At 38.7% G+C, this 26,730-nt stretch overlaps 1 protein-coding gene across 14 annotated transcripts in view; it reads right to left on the bottom strand.

Annotated features, from left to right (window-relative positions):
* The window catches only part of ANO3 (anoctamin 3), a 538,169-nt gene that overhangs the window by 266,297 nt on the left and 245,142 nt on the right, over positions 1–26,730 (bottom strand). Inside the window, exons 1-2 of one of the 14 annotated variants that reach the window (XM_069091317.1) lie at positions 24,903–25,094; positions 14,775–14,840 (exon numbers count right to left, since the gene is read on the bottom strand). The exons of 11 other annotated variants lie outside the window; for them this stretch is intronic. Coding sequence is in view for 2 of the 3 variants with exons in the window: in XM_069091320.1 (XP_068947421.1) it covers positions 24,903–24,948 (46 nt within the window). In the remaining variant the exon portion in view is untranslated. Of the gene's footprint in view, positions 1–14,774; positions 14,841–24,902; positions 25,106–26,730 lie in introns of those variants that run through there. 2 more of the 14 variants (XM_069091320.1, XM_069091312.1) reach the window with 2 other exon arrangements.

The raw sequence follows: 26,730 nt of genomic DNA, 5'->3' as shown, positions 1-26,730 counted from the left end.
ATCATCATCATCATCATCATCATCATAGAGCACATTTATATAGTAGTTTTAAGCCTGCAGTACAGTTTACATCTTTTAACTCATTTGGGCTAAATGAACTGTATTATCCCTTCCATTTCTTTGTTTATGATCCTGTGCTCTCGTTTAAAAACAACAATAACTACAACAACATTTTCACTACAGTACTTTAGAGTTTGAAAAGGGCTTTACATATTATTTCATTTTTTGCTCATAACAACCCTGCCAGATAGGTGCTATTATTATCTCTAGTTTACATATGGGCAAACTGAGGCAGTAGACTTTAAGTGATTTGCTTATAGTCAAAGAGCTACTAAGTGTCTGAGGCCATATTTGAACTTGTATCTGCTTGACTTCAAGTCTAGCAGCACTCTGTCTACTGTGCTATCTAGCTACATCATCCAAAGTTCTTTGCTTCAGTCCCACTACACCTTTTAGGCATTGACTGGCCCATATAGAATATATAAGAGATAGCAAAGGGAAGAAAGGTTTTTGTTTGTTTCATCTGGAATATGGGACTGCTTGGAACAGTCATGTCACTGTTCTTAAGAAAGGGCAAACCTATTAAAGGAGCACCTAGAAGGTGCAATGGATAGAGTACTGGTCCTAGAGACAAGAAGAACTGAGTTCTAATTCAGCCTCAGATATTTCCTAGCTGTGTGACCCTGGGCAAGTCACTTAAGCTCTGTTTGCTTCAGTTTCCTCATCTGTAAAATGGAGATAATAATCATACCTGCTTCCGAGGGCTTTTGTGAGGATTAAATGAACTAATGATTATAGATCACTTAACAGTGCCTAGGACATAGAGGCTCTATATACATGTTGTTGATGTTGTTATCTTTGTAGCATCTATAATCAGTTTGTTAGCAAAATAAAGCTTTCCTTAAGATTATGAAATGTGGATACTCGAAACTGAATTTTCATTATGCAACATGCCCCAAAAGTCTTAGTGCTGATGTAACCTCTAGTAGCTTACATAACTTAACAAGTTTAAATAACCATAAACATTAATAGCTTAAAAGTTCATTGAGATCTTTGGGCCATCCTATATCTGGACAGCAGTTTTCCTCTTAGTCTATGGCTTTTCTGTTTGTTTGTTTTTTTTTTTTTTTGCTTAGAAATATAATTTTGTAACATGACCAATTTGATCCCCTGTTTGAAAGCAAGCACCCAAAGTAAAACAATATATCAGGAGGGGGAAAGGAAATCCTGTTACATGTTGTTGCCTAAAGGGTAACTGGCATGAAACATAGCCCAGCAGCAGAGGTGAACTCTGAAGGAGGCTTTACCATCCAGATAGCAGAACAGAACATTCAAGTAGCCTCAGAGGACTGGAGAATCACTGAATATTGGAGCTCCCACATTATGTGGTCAATGCTTTGGTCCCTGAGGTGATATGAAAGAAGTGAGTCAGTTACAGGGCTGACCTACGAGCCCAAGGGAAGAATCCCCCTGGGGAAAGTACAATTCATTATCAGAGAAAGTAAAACTGAGGTTGTGCTGGGTAAAGCCTGAGCCTAGGGAGTACTCAAGAAGCCACAATCAGAGAATGTCAGGAACAGATTAACAGAGGCCAATCCATCCCTGCACAGAAGTCTGCTCAGAATCATAGAATTTCAGACTTGGTAGGATCTCTTTAGCATTATCAAATCCAACCGGGGCTTGAAAAGGAATCCCTGCTACAATACACCTGACAAATGGTCACACAACTTCTGTTTGAAAATGTCCAGTGATGATGATGATGATGATGATGATGATGGCAATGGTGATGGTGATGATGATGACAATGATAATAACTATTTAGGTAGTACTGCATGCCAGGTACTATGCTAAATGCTTTAGAATTATCTAATTTGAGCTTTACAACAATTCTGCTGGTAGGTGTTATTATTGTGCCCATTTTACAAATGGGAAAACTGAGGCAAACAGAGTTTAAGTGACTTTCCCAGGGTCTCACATCTGGGAAGTGTCTGAAGCAGGATTTGAATTCAGATCTTCCTAACTCCAGATTCAGAGTTCTATCTGGTGCTCTGAGGCCAAAATAAATCTCATACCTTTCCCATATAATATATAGCTCTGGTACTCTGAGGCCAAAATCAATCTCATACCTTTCCCATATAATATATAGCTCTTCAAAAACTTGAAGACAGCAATCACATTCCCTGACTTTTATTTCCATTATATTAAATATTCCCTGTTCCTTCAACTGATCTCTGCTTGCCAAAGCTCTCTCACTTTCCTTTTGATAGACTTGAACCCATCATGTCTTACCTGTCCATTATCTCATTTACTTCTTTAACATCCCTGTGAGGTAGGTACTACAAGTTAAAATAGGACCCATGATTTCATAAGCATACAATTAATTAGTACATTTATCAAGTAGATACTATGTGCCAGGTACTGGACTAAGTGCTGGGCATACAAAAAGAGGTAAAAGACAGTCCCTGTCCTCAAGGAGTTTCCAATCTAGTTGGGGGACAAGAACTTATAGAGAACTTCCTCCACCAACTTCCACTTAAGGGTGGAACACAGGCCAGCCATGTGTCATTCCCTTCCAATCTACACTCTAGATTTCCTGTACCATGCCCCATCACTTCACCCTAAAGTCTCCTAACTCCATCCCTAAAATTTACAACTTGTAGGTGTGTCTGTCCTGTGGCCTTCACCTCTGAATGCAGGACCACTCCCCAAACTTCCATTTATAGTATACAAGGCAGCAAAGTCTCATTCCTTGGGAGGCTGAAAGCTACCTTTGCAGGGTAGGCTACCAAGCAACTTCCTCTTGTGTTGTCTTCTCCCATTAGAAAGTAAGGTTCTTGAAGTCAAGTACTGTGTTTTTTTTTCTACTTGTACTGATATCCCCAGCACTTGGCAAAGTGCTAGGCACATAGCAATTGTTTAATAAATGCTAGCTAGTAGAGTGACGGATTTTGGCTGGTTGGTTAGTTGTTGTCCTGCGTTGTCAAGGAAAACCAAAATGACATACTATGTTGAGTCACAGTACAGTAACAGCAGTGACACTGTCTTCTATCTACCTAAGCACAATATCATTTCATGGAAGCTCCTGGCAGCAAGTACTGGCATTTAATAGACTATGTCCTTATAAGGAGAAGAGACAGACAGGATGTGAGAGTGATGAAGGTGATATGTGGATCAGAGTGCTGGACTAATCATAGACTTATCCTCTCCAAGCTAAATATTCACATTCAAGAAAAGTGGCACTCCCAAGGCAAGAACACTACCAAAAGAAAAATTAAGAGTGCTTCTTTGAGAGATAGCAGTTTGTTGCTAAATTGGAGGGAAAGTGAATCCAACACAGTGTTGGCAACAGTGAAGCAGAAAAGGGGTTGGCAGCTTTCGAGACTTGGTATACAGCACTGTATTTATTCATCTGGGCCAGAATACTCTCAAACATCAAGATTAGTTAGACAAAATTAATGGGGAAATTCAGAAGTTGTTAAAAGAAAAACAAGAGCTCCATAGGGTTTACCAGCAAGATAGTTCATCCATCTCTAAGAAGACTGATTCTAAATTTATTATAGTTGTTTTTACTATTACAATAATTCGTTGGGAAATTATTGCTATTACTACTAGCAGAAAAAGGAAATTGTGCCCAGTTCACTATAATAGCTGTTGTTGTTACTAGGTCCACAAAGCCCATATAGATCAAAAGTGGAACATGAACTCAGAACTTCCTGACTCCAAGACCAGATCTCTATCCCTTATGCCATAACTACCTCTCTAATGAAATACTGTTGTATATTAAAAAAAAAGATGTAATGAATTTTTGAAGATTGAAGATTCATAAGAAATGTTGCAGAATGAAATGAAAAAAAACAAAGATCAATTTCCATGATGATTATGGGACTGTAAATCAAAAGATCCATAAAAGGAAGTCAAACGCTAAAGAAGAAAGAAAAACACAATGAAGTTAACAGAGAAGAGATAATGAAACATAGCCTATTCCTCATAGCACTGATGTGGAGCGCTAGTAAGAAAAGGTCATATATATATAATCAGAAATAGTCATTATGATGAATTTTTTTCTCTTAATTTTTACTTTTATTTATGAAGAAGGGTTCAAACTGGTAATTGTTGATGAGGGTGGGGGCGTGGGGGGATCCCCTTCCTAGAAATAACTATGTTGTAAAGATAAAATTCTTCAATTAAATGTATCATAAATATATATGTGCACACATATATGCACACACATACACAAACATAGATGCATAAATATCAAAGAGTAGGGATGGGGTATAAGAGGAAAAGGTATTTTGGCTAAAGCCAACAGTGACTCACCTGTTCATGCATATGGGAACTTTCTAACAGTAGGAGATACAGACTTAGCACTAAACAGGAATATGCAGCTATGAACATTTTCGGGAATAGAAAATAAAGACCTAGAAAGAGTCCTTAACAGAGAGAACATAACCCTAACCCACTGAACAGGAAGAGCACCAGCCTCATCAGCCTGGAACACAGCAATGAGAATTCTTATTCAGCAGCATCCTGAGCTGTGAATCTAAAACAGTGCCAGGATCCATAAAGGGTCCCTGAAGTATAAATGATGTTCTTTGTGTATTTCTTGAATGGAGGTAACAGTAAGAGCTCACATTTTCCAAAGCACTTATGAATTTACAACACACTCCACCCTGCCCATATATAAACATTGCAACATTTGTTGTAAACGAGAAAGTAAAAATAGTAGTATTCCCATTTTACAAAAGAGGAAACTGAGGCTCAGAGAAGTTAACACACAAATACTCATTACTCTTGCTACTACTCAGCTATGGCTGGGAGAACATAGCTGCTGTTCTTTTTTTTTTTCTTTTTGGAAGGGGGAAGGTAGGGCAATTGGGGTTAAGTGACTTGCCCAAGGTCACATGGCTAATGTGTGTGTGTGTGTGTATGTGTGTGTGTGTTAAGTGTCTGAGGCTGGATTTGAACTCAGATCCTCCTGACTCTTGGGCTGGTGCCCTATTCACTGTACCGCTTAGCTGCCCCAAGCTGCTGTTCTTAATTTAGAATTAGGCTTTACCTAAATGAATCTCTAATACAGGCTTTTTTGTATTAGGTAATCCTCTATGCAGAATATGCAGGAATAGATGTTCTATGTCTCCTCTCCCGCCAACTCATTGACCATAAAAGTGGGAAGCTTCTATGCAGATGTCTGAAATGACTATCCATTAAGCAAAATGAGGACACCTTCCATTTCTGCAGAGCTTTGGGAAGCTCTTTTTTCAATTCCCTACAGCCCCCACTTCCCTCCCCACCTGAAAGCACTTAGTGAATGGCTTATTATCCCCTTTGTACAGAGGGAGTTCTCAATGAAGTAATTTTCTCATGATACCACAGCTGTTTTTGAACCTGCTTCTCTTGGTGCCAAGTTCAGGATTTTTTCCCCCAGTCTATTTGCCTGTGCATCTGGTACGGCAAGACAATGAGGCCTATGAGGTTTTTGTTTTTGTTTTTTACTTTTTTTGAAACAATATTGGCCCACTATCAAATTGTTCCTTTTTTCTTTTAAATTCCAATTCCTTGCTTTGAAAACCTGATGAGGTCACATTTGTTTTAAAGTATGAAGGGGTTTTAGTGCTACAGAATAAACAACAGGTCACTCTCATAGAAGTGTAGTGTCAATCAATAGTTGTTCAGTCATTTTCAGTCAGGTACAACCCTTTGTGACCCTGTTTGGGGTTTTCTTTTCAGAGGGTTGCACCTAACTGAAAATGATTGAACAATGAGAACGACCGAATAGCATATCATGTTATATAATTGTCCCATATGGACCTGGTATCCATTAAACTTACCTCCCCCCCCCCAGTTTTTTTTTTAAATATCAGTGTCTTGTACAGGGTTAGAAAATTTGCAGCCTCAATGTCACACGTGGTTCCCCACCCCTGGGCTAGCTATTTCCTTGATGTGAGTGGTCTGCTGAAAGGCAAGCAAAGGACAGGAAGTAATGGTTATATGCAACCTTACATATTGTAGGCTGATAGAAGACCATCTGAAAAGCTTTCTGGTGCTGTTGCAAAGCTAGCCCACATTCTCAGCTTTGCAATACAGTTGGCTTTTCAACATCTTAGAGCAATTGTTTTCCATCATAAACCTTGGTCTTACACTTGGGTCAACTTTAAGATTTGGAAACTTTAGGCTCCAGAGTGGTCAAAGAAAATTCCATTCCTGTTCCAAAGTGGTAGCTCTGTTGATAGTGTGGGCATCCTTGAGCTCACCAGAATCATATCAGTCATGACTTTGCTTGATGTCACTGAAAAACATTGTTGGAAACTGGAAACGATTAGGCCTTTTCCTTTGATTTCATCATATATAAGCTGGAGGGTAGCTCAGGATCTCTTCTACTCACAGGGACCAAGGAAATGTAATGCTTCCTTAAAATGCAAGCTCTATAAGATTAAGGTTGAATAGGTACCAAAAATCCAATGCTGAACATTCAATCCTGATTACCAAGTGCTACTTAGGTGGAAGGGAGAAGAGCTGATGAAGCAGCATTTCCCCTGGACATGGGCTTTGGGATCCATCCTGGGGAATATTGATGGATGCATGCCATCACAGTGCAATGAAGCTCAGGGAATGGATTTAAGATGGCTAATGATCATACTGGCTGACACTTCTCTGGAACTGTATAGCTTTCACATGCTGTTGTAGACATTTTCCCACTAACATCCTCCTCCTATGCCTCAGTTGTGTGGGGAGGTGCCCCTGAGATCTAAAGATCAGTGGAAAGTGGGCATAAATTCTGCCTGTTCAGTCCAGCAATGGACCAGAGTTTACCTATTATAGAGTTTTATCACTAAAGCTTGCCCACTGGGAGATAAATTCCTTTGGCCACAGTAACTCATGGAAGTGATCTATCAAGGCACGGATTGGTTGTTACACACAGGAGTGCAGAAAGTCACCACAATGATGACATCAGAGTTTCCTTCAAAATGTAACTCAGGTGCCATCTACTAGTGATACCATTCATAATTCTTGATCCATCAGTCAATAGACACCAAGTGCCTACTATGTCCCAGCACTGTGCTAATAGCTGAGGATGCAAAAATGAAAGAGAAAGGCAGTCCCCATCCTCAAAGAGCATAAAATCTAAGAGGAAGACACAAAAATAAACTGAAAAGGGAAGGTGGGAAGGTACCCAGCGCATGCATGTATGTGTGGGGATTGAAGGAATCTACTCCAAAGAGGGCAAGCTCTAGGGAAATGAGGAGATGGCTAGCCTGAAAGACATCTCTTGTGGTTATGGTTATTGTTAAGTCATTCTTCAGTTGTGTCAGACTCTGTTATACCATTTGGGGATTTCCTAACAAGGACACTGGAATAGTTTGCCATTTTCTTCTTGAGTTCATTTTATAGATGAAGAACTGAGGCAAACAGGTTAAGTGACATGCTTAGGGTCACACAGCTAGTAAGTATCTGAGGTCTAATTTGAACTCACCAACAAGAACAATCACAATAACAAATATTTTGAATTTATATATCAGGGTGCATGTTGGTTCATCCCAGGAGAATTTAGTATATTTGGGCACAAATACTAATTCATCTTCTCAGTCATACCAAGAAGAGGTCTTTTCATCTTGACTCAAGGCAGGATCTCATCTTCCATGGTTCCTCTTCCATGGTCCCAGTTCCTGCCCAAATTTATCCAACTGTCACCTGGATTCAAAGGCAGGTAGCTCTCAGCAACTTCTCCAGTTCCTCATCCAGATTCTTGTCCAGTTCCTTATCCAGTTCTCATTCTACACTGAAGTTTGCAGTGTCCAGTCCACCTCAAGTCCTTCACAGTTCCTGTTTCTGGGAAGACAAAGCTTAACAGAGCCACAATAATATTCATACACATTGACAGCACCATCATGAATTCACTATCTGCCTGTGAAATCAACAGAGACCCACCAAAAAAGTCTGAGAACTCAGCATATATCACAAACAAAAATCAACACAGACAGAAGAGACAGAGTGCTGCCACCACAAATGTTCCCTTCTCAAAATCTGCCACCACAAGCGCTCTCTCAGTTCTGCTCTCTTCCAGACTGGGCTTCTCCTTAAATATGGTCATTAAGTTCTTCCCTGTTCTACCCCTTCCTGTTCCATCAGCCACAGGGGTTCACAAGTTGTGGGGTTCACAAATTCTGTTTCTTTGATATAGTCATGGACAAGGCTTAAAAGAAACTTGAGCTGAAAAAAGGCACTAAGTACTTCTTTGCTTGCCATTACAACTAGAAGAGTGAAGACTATCTGATTTCCTTAGCTTCCCTTTTGTTTTTGGTTCATATTCATTTGTACACTAAACCAGAAAGTAATTAGGGGTTTGTAAAATTATTTAACTCTTATTTTAAAATATAGGAATCTTTTTTTTAAATTTTTTTTGGAGGAGAGGAGGCAGGGCAATTGGGGTTAAGTGACTTGCTCAAGGTCACACGGCCAGTAAGTATTAAGTGTCTGAGGCTGGATTTGACCTCAAGTCCTCCTGATTCCAGGGCCGGTGCTATATTCACTGTGCCACTGAGCTGCCCCACAATTATCTAATTCTTAACTGGGCAGTTATCAGTTATAGAGGAATTCAATTTCCACATAGAAATGGGGGTCACAAATGAGAACCCATTGCCTGGGGACAATGTGCTAAGCTTTTGTTAGCTGGGTATGGTGCCTTTTACAAAAAAGCTCTGAGCCCTACTTATTTGGGACAGATTCTATAGCATTTGCCAAGGAAGAGTGCAGCTGGAATGATTGGTGAAGTAGAAAAGATATTCATTAGTAGCAATTCTCATTTTAATAAGGACTATTACCTTTCACATATGCAAATACACCCAATACACGTTTTGCTAGCATGACCAACTTCAAGTATGATGATTGTTTTCACCATTTTAACCTGTATGGTTATTGATCTCAAACCATCTGTCATTTAGGAGTTAGAGCCTAATGATTTTTCCAGAGGTACATAGAGGGCAAAGTATTTTTCTCTGGCCACAGAACTATTAAGCACTCTAGGTAGGAATTGAAACCGGGTCTTTTTAATCCCAAGTCCAAATACTCTATCTACTAGAACACATTGATATAATTCATTAGTATTAGATCTCAAAAGTCAGTTAACCCCAATTGTCCTCCCTTACCCCCTGCAAAAAAGCAAAAATTAAAAAAAAATGTCAAGTAAGCTCTACCCCTACCTCCAATAATGCTTTTTGATCTATTCATTATTAATATCTCCAACATCGATGTCTCACTTACGAAGAAGAAAAACAAAATTTCATCGCGTGTAGTCTTGGAAGTCTGTGCTTTATAGACATGCAGTATATAATGGAATCATGATTACACTTCTTCTAACAGCCCTAAAACTCTTAAATGTAAGTCTCTCGAGGGCAAAGGCAGTGCCATCCTCTCTATTCCTCACAAGGTCAATTCTAGAGCACAAATATTGACTATATTAGTGGGTAAAGGTATCAACAGATAGAAAAATCAACAGTAAGAAAATGTGGGATGGGAAGGATAGGTAGGTAGACTAATGGGCACATGAATGAATGGGTAGATGAGTAGGTAGATGAGTAGGTGGATGGATGGGCTAATGAATGGGTAGGTGGGTGTAAAGTTGACTGGAGTAACTGAGTGGCTGACTGGCTGAGCCAATGGATAAAGTGTGATTCGATAGGTGGACAGATCAGTGGAGAGATGGACTAGTTCCTTCATTTGATAAGCTTACATTTCTTTGATTTTTCATAAAGCACAGTGGGCTCCATTGAGCATAGTTTTCTAGGATATGTTAGGACACGTTACTACTAAAACTAACAAAATTACTGTCATCCCTTAATATTTTGTTCAGAGAGCTGATAGACTTCTAACTGAAGTCAATCAATTTTTAATCTTTACATAAAATGAAAGATCCATAATTGGTAATATTTTTGCCTAAGTCTTATTAACCAATGAATCAACAAGTAGGTGTTATATGCTCACCAAATGCAGGCATCACACTCAGTACTAAGTATACCAAAAAGGCAAAAGAAATCTTTTACTCAAAAAGGTTATATTCTGATAGGGAAGACACCATGTAAAGAGATGGATATAGATATGATACCTAATGAGTAGATATAGCAAACAGATATCTAAAAGGGAAGGATGTAGTAGCTGGGAGGAGCACTGGAAAAGGCCTTTTGGATAAGGTAGTATTTGAATTGAACATTGAAGGAAAACAAAATTCCTAAAGGGAGATGGAGGTAAGGATGTCATGTCAGGTAGGGGGTACAGCCAGTGCAAAGGAATGAAGATGAGAAATGAACTGTTGTTCAAGAAACACCCAAGTCAGGTCAATATATAAATGTGGGTATCATTTAGACAGAGATAACTGATCTTCTCCATGGCAATTGATGCAGATACCCAGGAGAAAGTATTGAGGTAAAAGAATAAAACCCAAGAAGGAGAACGGGAGGATATGCAGGCTTTGTAGGCATGTCACAGAAGACCCTCCAGGAAAAGTAAGTGGAGAAGGAGCAATCAGGCAGGTAGGAGAACCAGGAGAGTGAAGGCTTAGGAAAATCTTGAGAAGAGGTAGGTTTGATATGGCATTGTGACAGAGTGGTATCACTTGATATAGAAAGGGTAAGAATGAGTATGGAGAAAAAGATCATTAGATATGACAATTTAGAAGTGACTGGAAACTTTGGGGAAACTGGTCAAAGTAGAATGATGAAGCTGGAAATCTGATTGGAATGATTGGTGAAGTCAAGATGATATTCCTAAGTGGCCATTCTCATTTTAATAAGGACTATTACCTTTCACATATGCAAACACACTGAATACTCCTTATGGGACATAAGTTCTCCACCCCCAGGTCACAGTAAATCATAACCTTCTCAGTCAGTATTTTTTTATGTTTTTATGTTTTATATTTCAAAGAGGCTCAAAGACCAATCGTGAAAATAGGTCATTTCCTCAGGTTTATCCATGTAAAATTTAAAAAGACACAACTTTAAGGAAGGAATTGATGTATCTCTTGTGAATCAAAGGCAGTTATCTTTTTCTATATAATAATAGTTACCATATATGATCATAATCTGTTATATTTTTCATTAACTTTAGAGTCTATTAATGTGCCAAGGAGGCAAAAATCACTGAGTCCCCCTGACAGTGCCACAGTTAACAGGCAGGAGAATGGGGTCAGCAACACCAATAACTTAAAAGCCCCCAAATAGCAATTAGAAGCAGTTTCTAACTCCTGAAAAATATTAGTTGCAATATTTCATTTTCAAGGGAGATCAGAAGATGTTTTTTCTCACCTCCACAGAAACAAGGTGGTACAGTAACATAATCAGCCTATAAAAACCTGTCCCACACATAAGAGAATACAGTCTGAAATTTGGAGTCAGAATAGACTTAAGTATGCAACCATCTCAACACTATGACCCTAGTCAAATCACCCAAGCTTCAGAGCCTCAGTTTACTCATCTCTAAAATGAAGATAATGATGTTTATTACATTATAGGGATGCTCTGAGGATCAAAGGGAAAAAAAGAACTATGTCAAAAGCTTCTCAAACCTGAAAGCATTACACAGATGTTGGCTGCGATATTTACATTGGAAAGGCATAGAAAACACTACTGTTGTAAAAATCCAATCATGAAGCAGTGATTGAGTGGCATCAAGGGGCCAGGCACTGTGCTAAGTGCAGGGAGTGAAAAGATAAATAGCAACACTAAGAAGAAAGCAAACAAAAATACTGGTCAGTATTCTCAAGGAGCTCCCATTTTAAAGGGAGAGAAAATACTTAACTCTCTCCATATCTATCTGTCTATATACACACACACATGACATTATATATATATATATAAATGTACATATTCATACATATATACATATGTAAATACACACAGGCATATGTATATAGAAAATAGCAGATAATCTCTGTGGGAAGACATTAGCAAAGGGAGCAGGGAGATGACAGGAAAGGTCTCCCTTGTCTCATCTCAATGATTCTTGATCCATTTCCCCAAGATGCAGGCTCATCTCTACCCCTCTAAGGATCACCTCAGAATCTTCTTGTTTGGGGTTGATAGGGAAGGAGAAGGGAGATGAATAGGGACAAGGAAGAAACCTCTTCTCAAAGCTATTTCCCAGAAGAGAGGTGAAAACACAAACTTCCTCAGTGTTTGCTGGGAAAATTTAAATAAGTGGATCCTCCCCTCCTCTTCCTCCCTCCCTCCCCTTCTCCTTTCCCTTCATCCTTTTCTTTCTTCCTCCCTGGTAGCAAGGAGTATTGGAATATATTATGAAGAAGTTACAGGTAGAGAGGTGGCAGAAGGTGGTGTGGGGACATGAAGGGGAAGCCATCTCAGATACAGATTAGTCCTTCACTGATGTTTCAGCTCCCTAGGAAAGCTACCCCAAAGGACATTCCCATTGCAGAGAGACTGGCCCATTCTACTCTCCATTCTCACCCCAGTGTCTCCCCTGGAATATTGCTTTCCATCTATTCTCTACATAGGTTATATGTGTAGTTGTTTGCATATGGTCTTCCCAAATGGGCTGTGAACATCTTCAGAGCAGAGGCCGAACTTTTTAATTTTTTTTTTATATCCTCAGTACTCATGGTGAGTCACTTATCAAAATCCTGTCAACTACCTGCCCGTCCAAACCTTTATATCTGAGTCAAAAGTTTAGAATAACTTGAGCCCCAAACTACTTTGGGGGGGATGGGAATTATACTCAGGAATTTCTGAGCTTATTTTTAGATACTTACAACTGGCTTATTGGATGTATTTTTAAAACGATTTTAAGGCTGCTTCCTCCTTAAATCAGTTAGCATAGTGAACAGCTAATGCCTAGATCAATGTTGGAGGGTGGCAGTGAGCCACATTGGTAAATGCTATCAAAAGTTCCCATAATTCCAACCCATCTAAGAGAATGTGGAAATGGTGTTTAGTCATTTTTCAGTCATATCTGACCCTTCATGATACCATTTGGAGTTTTCTTGGCAGATATACTGGTGTGGTTCGCCATTTCCTTCCCCAACTCATCTTACAGATGAGGAAACTGAGGCAAACAGGGTTAAGTAATTTTCCTGCAGTCACACAGCTTGTAAGTATGTGAGGCCTGATTTGAATTCAGGAAGATGAGCTTTCCTGACTCCAGATCCAACACTCTAACAACCGTGCCAACTAGCTGCCCTCCAGAATTGTTGGAATCCATAGGCTTTAGTCACTTACTCTGAAGGGGCCCAAATGCTTCTAAGTTATGTCTCTCCTCATTTCTGGCAAGAGTTAAGATCTGAAACTGCAAGTTATTCAGCACAGTCCATATCACTTACTTATATATAAGACAACTGAAAATGTGGCATTCTGCATTTCTTCAAAGGCCTATGTCACGATATTAGGAAAATATGTTCCATGGTAGAAATTTAAATAGAATGTTTTTTTTTTTACCTCATATCATGCTATTGGCCCCATTTACCCACATATTTCTCTTGACTTGCTTTTATAATTTCTTATTACTATTCAGAGTTCTTTAAAATATTATAGAGAAAGAGAAAAGGTCCTCCAAAAACTCATCCCAAATTTATTTTGGATTGGTATTTTTTTGAATTTATACCCAAATACTCTTATGCAATAACAAAAAAGCAATTTTATCCACTGACATTATAGACGACTGAATATTAAACATAAGAACATAGTATGATAGAGACTCATTATTCGACCATTTATATTTGAAATCTATATAATTCATCAGACTACATTTTCCATTTAAAATTTTTCCATAGAATCTTAAGGAGCCAAATAGACTGAAAATGAAACTGTTTCATGACCCAGCAGCACAAACAAAAATCACCCATCAGCAATAAGCATAGTGGAACCCTTCAGCTGAAATCCATACAGCATAGAAAGAAAGAGCCATACAGCAACTGAAATCCATTGTTTCTCTTTTCCTGATTTGAATTATTTAAAGTCTTGTAACTATAGACAGAGGAGATGTACTTTAAAGTCTTAGTTGTTTTCAAGTTTGTAAAAAGAACAGTTGAAAGCAACTAGAGTGGGAAAGGAGGAAGAATGAGGGCAGAGACAGGGAAAGAAATGCCACACATTGGTGATTTATACTTCGTAAACCTGAAGGTGCAACATATAAATGGGAACAGAAACACGAGTCCTCATGCTGCCCCACTCCCAATCTGGTTAAAAATAGAAATGTCCTAACAATACTTCCAGTATTTCTGTTTATACAACATCAATTTAGTAGAAATATTTGAAAAAATGAGACTTTGGCAGTAACTATGAATGCCAAAACACTGAAGCTTAGATTAAAATAGGATAAATTGAAAAGAATAGAAGAAAAAAAGAGAAAGATAAAAAAGAAAGGAAAGAAGGAATGAATGAAGGACAGAAGGAAGAAAGGAAGGAAAGAAGGGAGGTGGTAGGGAGAAAGGAAGGAAAGAAGGAAAGAAAGTAGGAAGGAAGGAAGGAAAGAAGGAAAGAAAGAAAGCAGGAAGGAAGGAAAAAGGATAAGGATATAATTTTTTGGTTTTCAAGGTTTTAATGCATTTTTCAGATTTTGAAAATATTGGTATTCTACAAGTACAATAAAGGAATGTTTCATTCCATTGCTGTTACACAGACATTTTAAAGTTTAAGGTTATGCTAAATTCATATGCAAAGTAGTTGATAATGTGATTTTAAAATAGGCAGATGAACAGGGGCTGACTGAAATTATATAGGACTCGGGCAACACAGAGGATCTGTGGCTTTTACATACATTTGGTGACTTACCAGCTTAGTGAGACCCAGAAGAACTTGGATTCTGCTAGTTTTGCTTTCAAGAACCCATGGTCAGCTCTGTAGCAGGATGGGACAATGGAGGAACAAATGAACAATGAATGCAGAATACCAATGCATAATAATCTAGGGCCCCAATGACTTTGTGATGGAATACAAATGGTAGATGTTCTACCCCTGTCCCCATTTTCCTATTTTATCCTTGATTCTCCTTCCTTAACTATGATGCTAACTATTCTAGAGAAAGTCACAACTTTTCAGATTTAGGATTCTCTTGCCAGAGAGCCCACTGCACAAATGGATTCAACTCAATAAAAATTTATCAAATACTCACAGAGATACTATCATCAGCTCCTGGAGAATTGGTATAACACATACATGTATGTATATGTGTGTATACATACATTCACATACATATATACATATCTCGAAGACAGAAAAATATATCTTCTTTCTTTCATTCCTTTGTTTATTCTTTTTTTTTTAGTTTCTTTCTTTTCCTCTTTTTTTCTGCTATATTCTTTTTAAATTATCCTGTTTCAATCTAGGGCTTAGTGTTTGGGCATTCATAGTTACTGTAAAACACACACTACATATATGTGTACATATACATGCATGCACACATGAAATATATGCATGCATGCCTATATTTTCTGTACAAGTATAGAATATAAATATGTAATATAATATATGATACATTAAACAAACATGGTATACATATACTATATGAATATACATGTATACATACATATGTATACATACATTATATGTATGTGTATGTATATACTGTATACCTCTCTGTGTGTATGTATAGTGTGTATACATATACATACATGCATGCATACATGCATACATACATACATACACACATTTAAAGTCAGAACCGTTTGCTGACTTCAGCAGATGGGTTTATGCCCACAGTGGCCTGATTAAGGCTGGTTAAAGCTGAGGTAGGAAGGCCCTCCAGACTGACCTAGGATCAGTGAGGCAGCAGAATGGGACCCAGTTCCTCATAACTTGAGGTAAAAGGACTAGGTCTCATCCCTTAAATGGCTCTGATGAGAACAGAACTTTTTTGTTTCAGAGCAAAGAGGGAGGAGCTCTTGTTGCTTCTGGCTGTCCCAGGCACCACAGGACAACGTTAAAGATGCATTATCTTTTTCTACACCAGCAATGCTGGTGATTCCTGGTGAAGAGTGCTTCACTTGAGCAGAAGCAGAGGATCCCTCTGCTTCAGTGCACAGAGCACTTCCTGATTCTATTGGTTCTAGTGTGGCTAACTTACTGCTGAAAAGGGAATGAGGCTGATGTTTCTGGGGAGGTGAGAGGAAGCAAAGATCCCTTCTAATGTCTTAGCTTTGTCATCTCACTGTAAGTCTACCTGACTGGGTCTGTCATATTGCAGCTTCTTCCTAGGATCTACTGTGATACCAGTTCTTTTAGCCACATGTTCTGCTAATTCTAGAGAAAGAAACATTTGCCAGAATGAAATAAGTAAGATCCCAAGATGATGGTTCTCATTCAAGGAATCACACCATTGGGTGTTATTAATAGGTCATCCAGTCCAGCCCAACCCTTCCCACTCTCCTTCCTTCATTTTACATTTGGGAAAACTAAAGCCTATAGATATTGGGCAACTCAGTGGCCTGCTGGATTGAATGCTGGGACTGGAGTCAGGATGACTCATCTTCCTGAATTGAAATCCAACCTTAGACACTTACTACCTGTGTGACTCTGGGCAAGTCACATAACCCTGACTGCCTCAGTTTCCTCATCTGCAAAATGAACTAGAGGAGGATATGGCAAACTGCTGCAGCATCTCTGCCAAGAAAACCCCAAATGGGGTCGACTGAAGTGTCTGAACAACAACCACAACCACCACCACAACAAACAACAACAACACATATTAAGTAACTCAACCAGCATCCTAGCAGGCAGCAAATGGCATAGATAAGATTTGATCCTGAATGCTCTGACTCCATAGTCAGCACTCTCTATTGTGCCATGTTATTTCTCTCTCTTAATCCAGCCCCCCTCCCACCTTTGTAAATATCCCTCATAAAAGCTTTGTTCATATCCCTTGACTACGATATTCTCATGGAAATTGGTCTTGATCTTACATGAATGAGTCAGATTTTTACAATAGATATTTGATGCAAAGATTTTTTTTCTCTAATTGTTAGCTTTTCTTATCATAGCTGCATTTATTTTTCACTTTAAAACTCTAAAAAAAGTTTATAATCAAATTGTCTATTTTATATTTCTTAATTAAATGTTCTCCCATGAACACAGACCTTAAAAGTATTTCCTTCTCTTCTCCTTTTTTAAATTTATATGATGTCATCTGTATATAGGTCTTGTAACCATTTGGAGTTCATTGTGCTAATAATATAAGAAAGGGATCCAAGATACTTTCAATGAAACTGCTAGCCCATTTTATAAATAGAGTAAGGATTCCATCCTCCCATCTCCCAGTGACTTATATGCTTGACTTTTTAAAAATCTTGACTAGTTTTGGTCTTTTCAATTAGGCTACATCATGGATACACTTTAAAAAAGAGTACTAAATGATTTTGACAGTTTTCAGAAGAAATTAAAATGACCAATAACCATATATGAAAGATTGTTCCAAATCACTAAATATTGGAGAGCTTTAACACAAACAATTCTGGGGTTTCACCTCATACCCACCAAAATGATAAAGATGATGAATTATGAAGAGAGTCACCAATGCAGGGGATGTGGGAGATGGGTACCCTCACAGCCTTTTGAACTAACTGTGAATTGGGCCAACCATGCTGGAACACAACCTGGAATTACATGAGAAAATTCACCAAACTGTTCATGTTCATATTGAAGAAGAAAGCTCACAGCTTAGCGCATACCCCAAGGAGGTCACAGTAATAGAAAGGAAGGTCCCAAATATGCTAGAATAATCATATCAGTACTACTCTTTGTGGTAGTAAAAAGCTAGAAAGAGACGCTATGCCTGACTGAACAAATTGTGGTATATTCATTTATGTCCTATTACCACACTATTTAAAATGATGAATATGAAAAGGGAAAGAGAATAAATATGTACTGTGTGCCAGGCACTATATTAAACACTTTAAAAAATTATCTTCCTTGAAAATTCTCTGAGGTAGATGCTATTTTTATCCCCACTTTACAAATGAGGAAACTAAGGTTGTGACTTGCCCTGAGTCACGCAGCTACCAAGTGTCCAAGGTGGAATTCCTGTCCCAGTGCTTTATCTATTGTATCACATAGCTGTCTAATATGAGAAATGTAGAGAGATATAGGATTTACATTTTCTGATGAAAAGCAGAGAAGGTAAAACCAATGGAATAAAAAGACTTTTATTGTTATGCAGTCTTTATGATCATATCTGACTCTCCGTGACCCTATTAGGGGTTTTCTTGGCAAAGATAGTAGAGTGGTTCATCATTTCCTTCCCCAGCTCATTTTATGGATGAGAAAACCAAGGTAAACTGGGTTAAATGATTTTCCTAGGGTCACACAACTAATCAGTGTCTGAATCCAGATTTGAACTCATGAAGATGCATCTTCCTGACTTCAGACCTGGCACTCTATCCACTTCACCCCCTAGCTGCCCAAATAAAATGACTATTCTATAAAATGCAAGTAACACTCATGAACAGCCGAAATCAGAATTCTGCAGTGATCATAATGGTTCTGGAGAAAAGAGGATGTAACATACAACATTTCTCCTGAAAATAGGTGGGGCCCTTGAGTGTGGAAGTTTGCATGTGCTCTCAGCTCTGGTTTTTGGTCCATTGCTTTTGCTTAACTATTTTTCTTTCTTACATGGAAGGAATTGATGACCAAGGCATATCTACTGAGAAATAACCCTGGAGTTGCTTCTCCTTCCCATCCCTCTCTTTCCTCTCATGAGGCCACTACACTAGCTCAGAAAACCCCATTACTTACATCTCAGTTATTCTATTGCCAAAGCCTCGGACTTGTCTGCCCTGCCTCCAGTCTTTCTTTTCTCCATCCATCCTGCATGTAGTTTCCACATGAATATTTCCAATGATGAATATCACTTCTGCAATCAAGTACTCCCTATAGCCTCTAGATAAGATACACACTTGTTTCCCTGCCATTTATAGTTGGTTCCAGCTTCTCTTTTTAGAGAGAAACTTTAAAGAGAAGACCTCCACTCTGTTTTGCAGCCAGAGTTCCACTCAATCTGGCTGACTCTTGTTCCCCACGGATAACATTCTTGTTTTCCTCTCTGTGTGTTTGTAAGAATTTCCTCTATGTCTAGAATGCTCTTCCTCTTAATTGCCTCCCCTTGGAATCCCTAGTTCCCTTAAAGGTTTGGTCTAAATGTCACTGCCTATAAGAAGCCTTTCTTAGTCTCCTGCTTAGGAGTGATTCTTCCAATTCTAAAATTGCTTTGTATTTTCTTTGTTTTGTTTCTCTATGAAGATCCTAATTTTTCCTGATAGAAAACAAACCCTCTGAAGGCAGGAATGGTTTTCATTTTGTCTTTATATTCTCACTGTCAATCACAGTGCTTGGCACATAGCAGATATATAATGACTTCTTGATAAAAGCAATAAAAAGGAAAAAGTGAAACTATAAAATTTTTTTGAAAAGAAAGAAAATATAAAGAAATAGAACCCTAGACAGCTAAAAAAAAATCGTTAAAGTTGGCCAGAATCAAGTTACTGAGGATTTGGCCTGAAATCTGGGCTTACATTAAAGCAGCTTTTAAGTATATGCCAAGATTTCAGTCCAGTTCCTCTGTCTCCCAGTCTAACACTGTTTCTCCTATACCAAAAATAAAGTGCATCTTTATTTTTATAGGAGAAATAAAGTTTCTCCTATATGAAAAATAAAGTGCATCTTATCCATAAAGAACTTCTTGTTCAGTCATTTCACTTGTGTCCAACTCTTTGTGACCCCATCTGGGGCTTCCTTAGCAAAGAGTATTTTGACTTTTCCTTCTCCAGCTCATTTTACAGCTCAAGAAACCGAGGCAAACAAGTTTAAGTGACTTGCTCATGGTCACACAACTAGTGTTTATGGTCAAATTTGAACTCAGGACAATGAATCTTCCTGATGCCAGACCCAGTGTTCTATCCTAAAGAGTTTACAATGCTATAATACTGGGGATCTAAAAGAATGGACTAGATGTCTTTTAACTTCCTTGGCTACAAAGGCCTGAAGGTTTTTCAGAATTCATTACTGATTGGACTTGTGGTCTCCCTAAAGATAGTCCATAGATAGAAAAACAGCCATCATTAACAAGGACCAACATTATGCTGTTCTTTTTGTATCTCCAGATACTGCCTACACACAGTTAGGTACTTAAATGCTCACTGACTGACTGCCCTCTCATCCTCTATATGAATAGTGCCTTGCTGTTAATAGAAATGCAGCAGCTGTGGGTCACCTTTGGAGTAGATTCTTACCCTGGGGTCTATACACATTGTGGTTGTTGTTTTTAAAATTTTGAGAAATTCACTTCAATATAACTAGTTTCCTTTCCATTTCTATCTCAGGCATTTGAAAACATCTCCAGAAGTGTTCCATTAACTTCACCAGAGGAGCCTTCAGGACTCAGAAAGGAAAGGCAGGAATATGTTAACTGGTCATCTCAGTACTGCAACAGTGTGTGTGTGTGTGTGTGTGTGTGTGTGTGAATGTGTGTGTATATTTGTGTATGAGTATGTGTGTAGGAGTGGGTATGGATGTGTATGTGTGTGTGTATATATATATATATATATGTGTGTGTGTGTGTGTGAGTGTGTGTGTATGTATGTGAGTGTATGTATAAGTGTGTGTATGTATATAAGTGTGTGTATGTGTATGAGTAAGTGTGTGTGTGTGATGGTTTCACTATGATAGAACAAGATTCCAAGGAATGCTCAAACTACAGAAAACTGTTTGTTTTGTTTTTAACTAACAATTCAAAGTTATTTCATCAAACTTAAATTTAACTTGAATGATCAAACATTCTCAGTATTTCCTCAACAATTCACAGACACCTACTCCTGCTCCCCAAACCCCATCAGTTTCCCAATAGCAAGGCTTTAGAAAACATGTTATTTCTACAAATGGCAATTTCACCAAGTTCATTTGGGGATCATTTTTACAGCAACAAATAACAGAAATAGAGAATTTCTCATTACAGACTGTCCCCATGTGTTATTTTGCTGCAGTGAAATTTAAAGAACAGGGAATGCATTTGATATTTTTTAGGTATTTCGCCTGGGACTGTATTGGGTCAATTAGGGTTGCAGTCATGGGGAATTAGGAACCAGGCTTCAGACAGGCTGGTAAAGCGGAAAGAGCATTAGATTTGTAGTCAGAGGACCTGGGTTCAAATCTTTATTCATCCACTTAATAGCCATGAGATCTGGGGGAGGGGGAGTCACTTTTCATTTCTTTGAACTTTAGTTTTCTCAACTGTGAAATGGAGGTAGGATCAGATTAGATAGCCCCTGAGGATCTTTCTAGTCCTAAATGTTTAACTGGGGGCAAGGTGAAGACACCAAAACTTCTTCTAATGGGATTATAGAATTGATGATTAAGTTACAGGCTTTGGATGTAAGAGAGACAAAGGTGCTCACAGAGGTTTATTCTAGAAGGGAATTTAGATTTAACTTGGATTGTTATAGAAATATAGTCCCTGGAGAGACACAGATGACAGCTAGGTCTGAGGAAAAGGAAATGCTCAGAGTCTAGGGGAAAGGGAATCCCTAATAAACTTTGATTTCCATTCCATTCAAGAGACTTGCCTTAGGGGTGGTGGGGAGATTGCTGCCTATTTCAATTACTATATCTTTATCTGTTCCTGCAATAGGGATTTGGGGAGCCAAGGCTAGCATGAGTTATTTGAGTTTAAACAAAGTGAATAAAGAATAGAAATCATACTCTGTGGGGCTAATTTCTCCTCTATTCCCATCCATACTGTTCTCTTTTTCCTCCCCCACCTTTCCCCCCTGCCAAATTTAGTATCTATTAGGAAAAATTATGTAATATTTCTGGGAAGGATTTGTGGGCAAAGACATGAAGAATTCAAGTACTGTATCTTGTTTCATATTGAAGATAACAATGGTATATATTTACCTTACAGAATATGGACAGTTTTAGACTCATAACAGTGTGTTTTATGGCATGCCTCAGTGTTTCTTAGAATGGAAACATGAAATTAAATTTTTAAAAGAAAAAAAAAGTCTCTCATGGTAACAAAGTGAATCCTGGAAAGGACCCCTAAAATCACCCAAATGACTCCTTAAAAGACAAAGTAAAATGTCTAAGGACTATCTATCTCCTTCAAATTTAAATATGTTGTGTTCTTTGAGGGAATGTAAGCTCCTTGAAAGAAGGGATAATATCAATGTTGTTTTTGTATTCTCCCCAATACCCAACAAAATATCTAGTTCATAGCAAAAATTTAAACATATTTGTTGAGACTGATCTCTAGGAAGAAGTCTCTGTTTCCTCTGAAATACCACTTACCTATAAGGAAAGTATTAACAAATCACTTTCTCTACAAGACACTCTTTTAGAGTTACCATACTTAGCCAGTTTACCTTAAGGCTCAGCTGGATCAATCTCCTCATTTACATATATGGAAACCAAGACCCTGAAATACTAAATGACTTGTCCAATTAACTCAGAAGATTATATGATCCATCTTACAGATGAGGAAACTGAGACCCAGAGAGTATAGGTCAATCATTCAATCAGCAATAATTTATTAAGTTCTTACTTCATATTAAGCATTATATTAAGTTCTTTGTACTTAGCTCTTAGGGAAAAAAAAGCAAAATGGTCCCTGCCTTTAAGGAGTTTCTATTCTAATGGAAGAAATAAAATATGTAATGGCATTTATCAGGGTTTTCAACCCAGGTCATTTATCTTAAGATCCAATATGCTTTCCAAAGGAACTGGAACCCACACCCACATTTAACTCACAGTCTCTCTCCTCTCCCCTAAGTTTTCTCCTGGTGCACTGGGTAGAAAAATGGGCCAGAAGAAAGAGCAACTCAGATAAAATCCCCATTCTGTTACCAATTGACTGACTGCCTGTGAAATCTTGGGTGAGTCATCCTCTCTGAGACTCAGTTTCCAGAATGTAAAATATAGTGGTTGGAGTAGACAGCCTCTAAGAAACCAGTTAATTCTATATGTATCTTCCCATGAATGGAATCTATAGCTTCAGAAAGGTCCTGAAAGATGGAGCATTTTGAGAAACTGGCCATTTCTTTCTAGCAAAATGACCTCATGTTGATTTTTCTAGGCATTCTTGCTAGGGCTATGCACCAACAATTACTCAGATCCTCACTGTTAAAATCTCATTACTTTTCCTCCTAGCTTTTATATTTTTTGTTTTGCTAAAGCTGCCTTTATTAAACAAAACAAAACACAAACACAAACACACACAAAAAAGGAAAGGCTATGTACCAGGCAGTCAAAGAATGCTTCAAAATTAAGTCTCCTAGATATCATCATGGAAACACCAAACATGATCAGCATTTACATTAATTGTTCATTACTTCTTCTGAGCACTAACAGATTGACTCAAAGTTGGCCATTATTTGCTTTAAATTAAAAAAAAAATAACACATGTATCCCCACAGAAAAAGTTGTTCTAGGGGCCATTTAAAGACAGTCTGTCTTTAGATATGGGTGAATCATAGATGTGGAACAGAAAGAAATAGAATATTTCTGGTGCTCTGGAAAAAACCAAGCAAATTATTTTTTCCCCTCCCAACACTATTCATAAAACTGAAGTAAAATCTCAGTCAAAAAGTACTATATTTAAGTTAAACAAGACCAAGCTTTTGAGACAAATAAAATATAAGATGTACTGGGAGTGTTGGTTTTATAAGTGGGAATATAGTTATGGCCATATGGCTCTGTGTGTGTGTGTGTGTGTGTGTGTGTGTGTGTTTTATCTAGCACCAAGACATCTGAAAGATCCCAACTCTCTGGTAAGTCCCAGAGAGCAGAAACTTCCTGAGTGGTGATGTGGCAGATACCCAATATGTCTCTACCCCTTCACCAGTGAGATTCATTCATACAAATGAAAGATACCAAGTAAAAATGTTTATAAGTGAATAAATGCCAAGAATATAATTAAAAATTCAAGCTATATAATCATCTTGGAACTATTTTTCTTAATCTAAAATGTTTTATTTTGCTATTCCATGAAGATACCATGAAAATTAGCAACTTTATGGCTAGTATCTCTATTGTCTCTATAGCTATTTTAACAAAAAAGTAATGATGTTGGTTAATAAAGACATTTGGGCAGCCTGTTATTGACAGGAAGGGGAGAAAAAAAAAACAATAAAAACTAAAAACCATTCAAGCAGGATCCTTAATAGCTTTGCAAATCAAATGGCTGGATGAAAGAATGCAGTGATTGAGTGACATTTGAAATCATGTTTCCTTTCCTCAGCATTGCAGGGGCTGAAGATAAATTACCGTGCCACGCATGGCAGGGAAAACAGAAGGCAAAAACTTGAGGGAGCCCTGGCTGAAGTTCTCAGATGCACTTTACAAAGAGATATTGCTCAGATTATGGAACATAGACTAGGCTGGAGGAACAAGTCTTTTGGTCTCAGACGGAATAAACTTTTCCGATAGAGCTGATGAGTTCCTAGCTCTGACGACACACTCAAAGACTCTTTCTAAGATTGCATGTAGCCTGAAATCCTAAAATGTCTTCAGTGGCTTCCACCCTCCTGCCTGAACCACCTTTAACATTTAGCAAATACCACTCAGGTCCCCCATCCAGCAGCTCCAGAACCAACTGGACATGCCAAGCGATGCCATACATCCTTTGTGGTTTACTGCAGTGCAATCATAGTGGAAATGGCACTTGGAAATCAGCATACTGTGACAGATTACTTAACCTTAGGCACAGTGAAGAAACTCAGGAAATCACCCTCAGCTATTGATGCGGCAATACGAGAGAATTCAAAGACCCAGAGTTGGTTAATATCAGCTTCGAGGAGCCAAGTAGGGAGTTCTGAAGGGATTTTCCCGTCAGACTGCAAGGGCATGCAGACCTAATAAAACCACCCGCGGGAGGGAGGTAAAGGGAAAGGAGTGGAGACTGAGGTTCTCACTAACCTTTCTGCTGCTTAAAGGATTGGATCGACCCTGAGTGGTGAACCATTTTCGTTCAGCTGAGCTCGGGGGAACTCACGCCAGTGCTGCAGGGAGAGAGCACTCCCGAGCTCCTGAAGATCGGAGCTTCTGGAGCTGTGGGCAACCCAACACCTGCTTTAGCAGGCGCTCTGCTGGAGAGGCTCTCCTCCTCACCGTTGTCATAGAAACCAAAAAGGGAGGTCCAGCGTCCCGACTCCCCTTAGTGGATACTTTGGGAACAGCCCCCGACATCAGTAGCACCCAGACAGAGCCAGGAAAGGATGCTATATGCATGGTGTAGGCTTTCACATCCTAGGAGAAACATGCGTAGTGCTTTGCCTAGGGTTATAAATAAAATAAAGGCAGCCAAGCAGGATGGAAAACCTCCTGCAAAAAAAGTCCTAAAAGTTGATTTGCTTCACCCGGGGAGGACTCAAACTGAGCCCAGTTATAATTAGCTCGGTTCTGCAAGAAAGCCAAAGCTGCAGGTTTGTAGGGGCATACCTTTGGAAGCAGAAAGAAATGTACAGACCCACTCCCTTGATTTTACTGATGAACAAACTGAACCCTGGCAAAGGAAGGGGACTTGGGTAATATCACACAGGATGAAAGTAACAAAGCCAGGATCTGAACCCAGATTCCCAGAAACTGATTTTCTTTCCACTGAGCCAGCTGGTCTTCCCTAGATTGAAAGGTAGAAGTGATTTGGGGTCATTCAGTACCCCTTTGCCCCTATACCTTCTCTTTACAAATGGGGAAACTGAGGAGGTCCAAAGAGAGGCAGTGATTTGACCAATGACTCCTTAGTAACAAATGGTAGAGCTGAGTTTTGAACCCATGTTTTCTGACTCCAAATCCTGGTGCTCTCACTGCTGTACCTTGTGGGCATTATGACCATACCTGGATATCATGTGACACTCTAAATATAAATGAATTTTAAAACTTCCGACAATGAGCTGGACTAACAAGAACAGCAACAATGACAGACAGGTGTGTCACACACACACACACTAACCTCAGAAGCTGCAAATGTTAGTAGTGTCTGACTGGCTTTTAGAGTTTAACTATGTGGTTCAATTCACTTCATTTACAGCTGAGGGCATTTGATTTCCCATCAGTCAAATGCCTCATTTGGTCTCAGTGTCTATAAAATGGGCAGGGGGATGAACTAAGTACATGATTTCTAAGGTCTTTGCCAGCTCTCAGGCTCCCAGGTTCTCCTTAAAATACCATGGTTGTCTAGCTCCTATTCTCTTTTCACCCTTTGTCATCACTAATGGTATCATGTAAGAGCTAAGAGATAAACAAGTGTATGTTAGTGAGACCAACTGATAGGTCATATGGAACAATTACAGGAGGGATATGTAATTTCCAAATTGGATCCATTGTATTAGGTTACTCTCTTTTTGTTCTTTGAGGACAGCTAGGCTGCAGCAGCAAGGGACTGCAGAACAATGAGAGGATTCACAAAGATGGTCACCGAACACACCAAGAACAGAGGCATTAAGCATGCAGTAGTATATTTGCATTGAAGCTACTTAAATAAGATAGATGTCCTTTTTCCTGATGAGGGACATGGTTAGAAATAACCCTATATGTATAGGGTTATTTCTAACCACAGGTATAAAAAGAGGCTAAGTTCAAGTGTTGTATTTGACCTAGAGTAAGTAATTTCTTCTCTTTAAGCCTCAATTTCATCATCCATAAAATGGGGACACTATTCATACAAACTGCCTCGTAGGATTGTTTTGAGTATGAGATTTTCTCTCTCTCTCTCTCTCTCTCTCTCTCTCTCTCTCTCTCTCTCTCT

This window comes from Petaurus breviceps, unplaced genomic scaffold (assembly GCF_028583685.1).
Source record: "Petaurus breviceps papuanus isolate PSGF00001 unplaced genomic scaffold, PetGlider_PUasm1.0 188, whole genome shotgun sequence".
Taxonomy (NCBI): Eukaryota; Metazoa; Chordata; class Mammalia; order Diprotodontia; family Petauridae; genus Petaurus; species Petaurus breviceps.
The sequence above is the reverse complement of the archived record's forward strand: the minus strand, read 5'-3'. Positions and strand labels throughout refer to the sequence as shown.